General features: G+C 41.5%; 1 protein-coding gene across 1 annotated transcript in view; it reads right to left on the reverse strand.

Moving 5' to 3' along the window:
• LOC102297413 (rho GTPase-activating protein 21) overlaps positions 1–4,568 on the reverse strand; it is a 99,638-nt gene extending 95,070 nt beyond the window's left edge. The window contains exons 1-2 of the mRNA XM_005932139.3: positions 4,166–4,568; positions 3,217–3,476 (exon numbers count right to left, since the gene is read on the reverse strand). Coding sequence (XP_005932201.1) covers positions 3,217–3,294 — 78 coding nt within the window. The 5' untranslated portion in view covers positions 3,295–3,476; positions 4,166–4,568. The remainder of the gene's footprint in view (positions 1–3,216; positions 3,477–4,165) is intronic.
• Between the last annotated feature and the right edge of the window lie 4,332 nt (positions 4,569–8,900).

Consider the following 8,900-nt stretch of genomic DNA (forward strand, 5'->3'; position numbering starts at 1 on the left):
TGTGTGTGTGTGTGTGTGTGTGTGTGTGTGTGTGTGTGTGTGTGTGCGTGCACGTGTGTGCTAAATCAGAAGCCAGGTCATGTCCAAGTCAATGCCTTGTTTGCAAAACATAAAAGCGGCCTGATCTACTGCAACGAGACACATTTGTTTTTCAGATGTATGCAAATCAACATCCCTTTGTCGCTGCTTTGACTGATAAAACATCATGGCCCAAACACGGTTAGATCCTTTGGAGACTTTGCACTCCATAGCTAGATATTTCATTTTCATGAAATCATATTAGGGTTGGGAGGTGACACTGAAGACGTGTCCAGCTGGGTATCTGTTTGGAAAAAAAAACCTTGACTCTTTCTGTAATTTCCACAGAAACTGACCAGTGTCGCATTCCCTGAACCCTAAAATGATACTGTGCTGACCAACATTCACGTGTTTGCTGCTTTTAACTGCATTCGGGAGAAAAAAGGCAGCGATTCCAGTACAGTGACTCCATTTTTCCCCTCTCAGCATTCGTCTTTCCACGGGTTAAATATAGCATCGTAGAAAACACGCGGGAATAGAGGACGGGTGAAAGACAAGCATGTGGATGGGTGAGGAAGAAGAAAAAAAGCGCAGGGGTTTACAGAATTAGTAAGGGCTATATTTAGTCCAAGAAAGAGAGCATCACCGCTGCTTAGAGCACCATCACTGGTCTCCTCCTCCTCAACAAGGGATGCAATCAATGGAGAGCTGGAGAGTTTCATACATGTTTCCAATCCTTTACAAACAATTTCTCATTCTCCTTTAGTTTGGAAACCCAAATTCTTTCTTCACCGAAAGTAACAATGAAACTGAAATTTAAGGGCTTTGGAGAGAGAAAGGTTTTTCCCAGTAGTAGTCATCGTGTGGACCAAAAAAAGCCATTTTAGCCTTTCTTCCCGTTTTTGCCTCATGTGTCCCAGAAAACCAAGGCCATCCATGACTAATCGTCTAGAGCACAACCCCTTCGTTCTTAGTTTGAAAGTTCGGTTGTTGATAACCAGACAGCAACCTCTGAGTCCGAATAAAAGTCAGCACAGTAGTGCCAAAAACTTGTTATGGTGGACGATTGAGGTTGGGAGCAAAAGTAAGTCAATGCCCAGAGACGCTCATGTGCTGACTGTGAGGCTCACCCTCTACAGATGGATACAGATGGTCTTTGAACAGTAGTCCCTGTTCTGCTCTAGAGATCCACCACAAACTGGAGGGTCTAACCAGAACCCACAGCAGGTGGAGAACTGCTTCATTTGTCTGTCCACAGGACATAGTGGCATTGTAAAGCGCTTTGGGTGCCTTGAAAAGCACTATATAAATCCAATCCATTATTATTATTATAATAACAGAAGCACCTAATATGGTATTATTTAATAATGCATGCACACATGAGCTGCAACCAAGAGCTAACCTGCTTATATTCTTTTTGGTTTGATGTGTTTTGTTCTTGAAACAAAAGGTTATTTAGGACACACACTCTGACTCCATAGTAAAAAAAACAACATTCACAGATAGTGTAGTCTTTTGCTTTTCAATATATTTTTACTGGAACTTTGAGATGTAAACAACTCAGGGCCTCAGCTGCCTTATAGCTGCCCTGCTAGCCTGAACGTGACAGTAGGTCGACTAAGGAAAAGAACACAAATAAGACAGATAGACAGTGTGGGGTGTTTTTCTCCTAATGACCCGGGCAGCTGTGTCTAAATTATCACAGAGTTGCTGCCATTGCTTTGGCAGTAGCAGGATGGGGTTTGGTGGGGGCAGGTTTAGAGAAGCCACCCCCTGAATTCTCCCTCATTAACAAGCCAAGATGATGGAGGTGGGGGTGGGAAGCTGGAGAAGGAAGAGCGGGAGCACTCTCACTAGACCCCTGGGGGGAGACAGCAGTTCATAAGCAGCCAAGCTTTAAAATTGGGCGTTTGTCTGCGGCAGGCATCAGGTGGATAGAAACACCTGCCTCGCTCATATGTCAGGCCCCGGGCTGCAAATATTCAGGTTAAACACAGGCACTGACTCATGGGTGAGTCATGGGTGAGTCACGGCTTCAGCAGCGAAGCAGAGGTGTGATGGAGAGTCAGATTTCAATTGTATCAACCTGCAGATTCAGTGGGCTGTCCCTGAGCATGTTACGAGTATCAGCTGTGGTTCTCAGCTGATTAAAAGCTCTAAGTATCGGACTTCCAGTGAAAAAGGAAGCTGGGAGCTTGCTGGGATATGGTGATTGGAGTTTTCTGCAGTGTGGGAGAGTTAAGTGATGTTGTGGCAAGCATTTATTAGATTGCAGAAACAGGCAAGTGGAAAACTTCACCGCTGAGACACAAGGAAAAGGTTTTGCCTCATGGCAGTTTGTTTTTACAGACAACATATAAACTATGTTTGCTGACAATCCAGCCTGATGGCCTCATTAAGATTCACTTTAAACCAAAAGCATTAGCAGGCACCTCCTTTTTAACCCCATCAACCACTGCAAAAACAGTCCAGCTCTGCTAGGATGCTGAGTTACTCCATTCCCAAAAATGTATGTCCTCCATCCACAGCTAGTACTGACACAGTAAGAGGATTAGAGTCACACACACACACACACACAAACAGAGAGAGAGAGAGCACTGTTGCCATTTTCTGATGATGGATTAATCCAAAACATGCCACCAGTCCAATGCTGTTATGACATGCTTCAAGCCTAGCTGGTCCGAGATGATGATTATGATGATGTAACCGCTGAAGCTCTGGCGCACAAGAGGAAAAGGATGAGCTCCACAATGTGCCATTTATCAGAGTTTGGCATGCAGACACACAAAGGACCCAGTAAGATTAGTGCCGCAAGTATAAAACTCTCTTTGTGCACTTAAACAGTTGCAAGAGTGAAGAAAAAAAGATGAACCCTGTCAACCCGAACACTGAAAGATGTGCTGTGCGCTACGCTCACACTCCCTTGTTTGCCCTCTTCTGAAATTTTGCCCCAGGTTTTGTGCAAGTGATGATACCTCTATATGACAGCGCTGATGATGTTAGGTACTTTGGAGGTTTTAGGTGATGAGTTCTGACAAGTGAGTCCACATGCAAGCACCTTGCACAACAGCACAGAACTCACATTGTGTCAAAAACAGATGGTCCATATGGAAGGGGAAAAAAATGCCCTTAATGAACTTTGATGCACTCAATAAACAGTTATATGATCAACTGCCACCATCCTGCAGCTAGTCCTACCTTGCCACATGGAGTTATGGCTCTGTGTTTACGCTCCTCATTGTCCTGGGGTGAATCACTCCAACGTGCTGCCATCATTTCATTCCAAGCCGCAGAGGGGGAAGAAGTCCTTTAGAGCCCACATTTAGGACGAGAGGAGGGGGGATTAAACCAAAGAAAGAAAGATAGAAAGAAAGAAAGAAAAAAGAAAAGAAAAAATGGGTAGGGGAAGATCCTAATCCACACCGTCTTCCTTCTTCATGTCCATCAATGGCTCAAACCTACGCACAAATAATTAAAAAAAAAAAAGTTAAACTAAGTCAAGCTTTTGCAGACTTTTGCAAGCCTTTAGAAAATTACTACAGCCACTGAACGCCACATCCTTGCATCATTATTGATAGAAAACAACACGTCTCTAATAGACTTTATACCGCCTTAAATTCTTACAGAATTAGGAATATGACAGTGATATCGTAGCACACAGATACCAAAGTGGGAAATCAGTCAGCACCTGTCTAAAATCTAGCTCTAGTTCAATTGAGAGAGAGCTAAAACTGAGCGGCGGCAGGTGCATAGGGGGAGTGGGTTTGTTTTCTTTAAACGAATGCTTTTAATTAAAGACACACCTGAAATAATAATCTGCACAAATATATGCGCGTTAAATGAAAGCGTTATTCGTGACTCCATGGGGAGGAAAGTGCACATCAAGCCCCACGTATGCCACTGCGGTGTAAAGGCAATACATCAGCCACCGTGTATAATACTATACGCTGCTCACTCTCTCTCACGCATGACACAAAGGCTGCAGAAAAAGCAACATTTTTGTTATTTTTCGGCTACTTTAAACAACAAAATCGTCCCCTGTGGCTATGAATACGGTTCCCTGTTGCCAAATACTAACCAGGCGGACGACAGGTTGTTGCCATAAATGCGAACATTGAAAAAAAGAGGAAAAAGAAGAAACCCATACCTATTACAAATTCAGAAAATAACGCCCAATATCCAAAAAAAACACACAGTCCATATTTCTGTTGAGAGTAGACAAGCCTCCGTCGAGCCAAAGATGGGTTAAAAAGGCTGTCAAGAGATTACAAAGCGGGATATTCAGTCTCCTTACAGAGCTGCACTGACTGAGCGCTCAGGCTCACTACCTGTTAGGAAAAACACACTGGAAAAAATACGGAAAACGCCCTTCAGTGTACATTTCTCCGTCAGGGAGACCCGACGAAAATTAAACCTCATTCATTTCCACTCATTTGCGTGTTTCACTTCGATGTTAAATTTCTCCAAATAGAGACAAAAAAGTAACGTGTACTCCTATGTGGTCCCGGTTGGCGGCGCGACAATCTGTACATAGATTGACGAATCTCCGGACCAGCACAAAGCTCCGCCCCTCGGCCTTGCCTTCCCGCTGGTGGAAACCCAATCAGGTGATCAGTTTAAATTTGGAATTTTAAAGCGGGCCAATGGAAAGCATTGTTACATAACAATTTCAGTAAAAGGTAGAAGCTGGTTCATTCTGGTTACTGGATGAAAACTATTATTTGCTACATTGTTACTATAGTATTTTATGTTACACTAAGTTTGTATTCCGGTGTGTACGGTATTTCTTACCCCAGTCTATGAACAAAATATATTTTTTACCCATATATTTTTTTTCTAATTAATTTTCCAGTTAATTTTTATTAAAGCATAACATGTTGTACACACTGAAAAATAATTTCAAAGTACTATACATACTCCTTATAAATCTTCTGATGTAGTTTTTCTGATAACACTTTTTCATTTAAACTCAAAATAAATTTGAGAACAGAAGCTTTACTCTTTGTTAGAATAGGCTTGTTACTATGTTACCACTTTTATATTCAAATACAGCTTCATGTTTTTACATGACTGAGATTGTCTTTTTAAATTCAGTAATGGAAAATTTAAATAAATGAATGAATCAATAAATAAAAGAGGGGCTTCTCAAGTGGTTTCCTAATCTTAAGTACTTTAGCACTTTATTTTTGCTTTAGTGCTTTATACGTATTGTCAATCTGCTTATCTGAAAATTACCGAAGTACTGAACTCCTTACCCTCCCACCCCTTTTTAAATCATCTTCCAATACTGATGACTAATGATCGGCATTCGTGACAATGACAGGGACAACTATACACTCACAGAATAAACAGCTAGTCATTTGCTAATAAGCACTTTATTCCTATACTGTGTCAATAAGCCATTTAAGCCTTTTAAAGCCAGCAAATGAAATCACAAGAACATCATTGTAAATACTGAGGGGGGAAAAAGGCTTGAGGGCTACACATATGCCGAGCTTCTAACATATTTGCCTTTCCATTATCAACTGTAACAGCAGTGTCCTTAACTTTATTACGGTGACATGTAGGGCATGGCAGCCACATGGGGCTCCGCAGAGCATGAAAAAACAGGGATGTCCAGCTGATCCGGACAAAGACAAAGACTGACAGTGTTCTGTTTGCAGGCTACTCCAGCAGCACAATAGAAGATAGGACAATAGGACTCTTTTCACCCATACTGTGGTGAGGTTTCCCCGGTTTCAGAGAGCATCTCTATTGTCTAAAGAGCCGGTGCACCCTCATTCAGACAATGGGGAACTTTAAAATGATTCAAGTGAGACTCTTGCATTATGTGATGGTAAACATGAGGTTCATATTCATTTAATTTGTTTACTGAACCCGTGCCACATTATTCAATGCAGTTGACATCAAGTGTTATTCTGCATCAGAGACAAAACTCAGCTGGAGGTGGAGTATTTTCCCACACAAACAACCCACAATCTGCTTCTCTATGAATCACACGTGTGCATAAAAATTCTCCAGAAAACTATAAAATAAAAAATAAAACGTTTTACTGGTTTCTGTTTACGTGGGGCTTTCCCTCCACTTCAGTTACTTCAACACTGCAGACTCTGACGTGCACAACACATTGAGTGCACGCAGTTCTGTTTTTATGAATGGTGAGGACAGAGGATTTTAGATCAATGAACAAAGCTCATTGAGAGCTTGTAGAAAGTCTGCAGGCTGCTGTATTCGAGTGGGTGAAACCTCTTTCATATCTCACTGAAGCAGATAAATCTCCCCTGCATTTTTCCAGGGTTTCAAACTTTGTTTAAAATACTTTCACTGCTGATTCCATCGTGCCAAACGCTGCAGAGTCAGACTGACTCAGACATTCAGCAGAGAGGAGATTACCAGCTCTCTCGTGGCAGCAAAATGCTTGGCTGGATTAGTACATCACATGAAGCCCAAGTTCAAAGCCCAGCAGCGTTAGGATTAGGACAGGTGGAAACGCCTTTCCAGCACAGCATGCTGAGTGTATGTAAAATAGGTTCTCAACAACCCATGAGGCATAAACAATCTTTGGGCAAGGTTTACATTCATCAGACATGGCATATATAACTTCATTAAGGATTTTTTTAAGCTGTAGCAGAGTTTGAGAGTTTAAGAGGATGAGGATCACTCCCTACTCCAGGTTGTGTAAGTGGATCTGGCACACAGTTTGATGACTGGACGAAAGTCAGCGGCAGTCAATCTATCAAGCACACTGGACAACCAGTCACTGAGTGGAATACAGAAGCGGAGAGGATGTTCTTTCTATTTGTGTACTGAGACACGTCAGTAAAAGTGAAGCAGTATTTTATTAAGATCCAAATTCTGTTAATTAATATTATGCATATATATAATAAATGGATAGAGTAAAAAGTCCAGTACATAATAATTTATTTTAAAGCTGAATCTGCAAGCATAAAGAAATAACAAGATTTTTGTGTTAATTAGTGAAATTTAAAGTTTCAAACATATTTTTCTAATCAAGCTCTCAGAAACAAAAGGTTGTGCAATGATTGTATTTCACAAAATTTCTGTTCTTTTTTGTTTTTTTGTTAAGCCAAAGCTGATGTGTGATAAAATGTGGCAGAGCCAAAAACTGCAATTCATCTAATGGCCACTTGACGTTGGTTTCAAAAGTGAGTCGGGGTCCACTGACTCCTGTGTTGAAATACCCAACTTTACAGCAGAAATAAACACCTTTAAAGCCTGTAATTTTAGCTGTAATTACAATTTTCTGCTCATCCGTGTTCTGCCACTTATCCAGGTCCACAGGGTAGCTATCTAAAGTGGATCTATTGCTCATTAGGGAGGTTGTGTGTTTGCAATCTGCTGGCAGTCCAGGTACAGCCCATCTACCCGAGGAGAGCTTTGTTGTTGATGGAGGCAGTGTACAACGAATGTGGAAAAAACACTCTTGAGGGTCAAGTTATGTGTCTGGTGTCGCTCGCTTCCCTATTCTGGCCTACTTGGCAATGTGCACTTGGGTTTTTGGAGGACTACATGTGAGCATATGTTGGGTAGTGGGTGGAAATGGTGGGTGGAAACCCCTCTCCTTGCTGTCTGATTTCATAAACAACAAATTGGTTGTGGGGTACAGGACCACAAATTATGCTTTAGCAAAGATACCCAGCTAAGTCTGCCAAGACACAAGACACACCATCCACAATAAGAAACATGTTAGGTGTGTGATCACAACTGTACAGGGTTTTTTTTTTATGACTTAGCTGCTTAAATGTACATAATGCTTACTGCTGTGCATTATTGGCTACATGTTATTATTATCATATATAAGATGCTTTTTTGTGTGTTTAAATGTGTTAAAAATGGTACAGAGAAGCTTGTACTCTGGTTTTCATGAGTTAAATTCTGGTATCTTATTTATTTGTCATCAAAATTAGCATATGTTTGTGTTCTTCCATTCCCTATGCAGAGCTAGCCTAACAGACTGCTGGCTGTGTATTTAACAGACATGAATTGTCAACCTCTCCTCTAATGGTAGAAGAGCCAAATAATTGCCATCAGGAAAAAAATATGCCTCATCTGCTGAGCTGGTGAGATGTAAATCTATCCAGCTGGCTGTTTCTAACTACAGGCTTCATATGTCAGATGCAGGGATGTGTGGCCATTCAAATGCACAATTCTCATTTTGTTCCTTTTGTACTGATCGCGGTTTACCTGTAGCCTACTTTCTGCGGTCGTCCCCAACCTCTGTTCCCTCGACGAAGCGCTACAAAGCTGCAGCATGTGAACCCTACAAGGCTTTTTGTCCCTTCCTCCTTTCACCAAACTCTGCATGGAGGTGAAGGACAATGGCCTGCGAGTTCCCAGGGCAGCGCAGGAGGGCATTAGCGCTGGGATAAGTTAACAACTACCTCCAAGTGCTGATGTCTTATGATAAGGATACACAGCAGTACAATGGGGGTATTTGTAGCTCAGACTGCACAGAGCTCAAAACCAGACAGCTGTGTGATTTATTTGTAAGTTTTTCCTATTTCTTATCTCACACCTCTGCAAGATTCACAAACAAGAGCTGAAATCTGACTAAATCCAGGGTTCCCCTAAATATAATAGCTAAGGTGCTGTGAAACCTGAGAGTGTTTTCTAATGCAGGAGCTGAGTGCTCCAAACCTCCCAGAACTCCTTTGTTTGCACTCATTCATATTATCCAAATAGCAACTCATTTAACGGGTCATTTAATGCGGAGAGGCCTTGTAGCTGGAGACGCATCATTACCTTTGGCTTGGAAACATGTTTTTAAAATGTGAGAAAAACACACATTTGATTTTTGAATTACTACAGAGAGACGATGAGAAAAAAATGAATTTCCTTTTAATATATTCTTTCAAGCCAAG

Source organism: Haplochromis burtoni, unplaced genomic scaffold (assembly GCF_018398535.1).
Source record: "Haplochromis burtoni strain Fernald_Lab_line unplaced genomic scaffold, NCSU_Asbu1 Contig_155, whole genome shotgun sequence".
NCBI lineage: Eukaryota > Metazoa > Chordata > Actinopteri > Cichliformes > Cichlidae > Haplochromis > Haplochromis burtoni.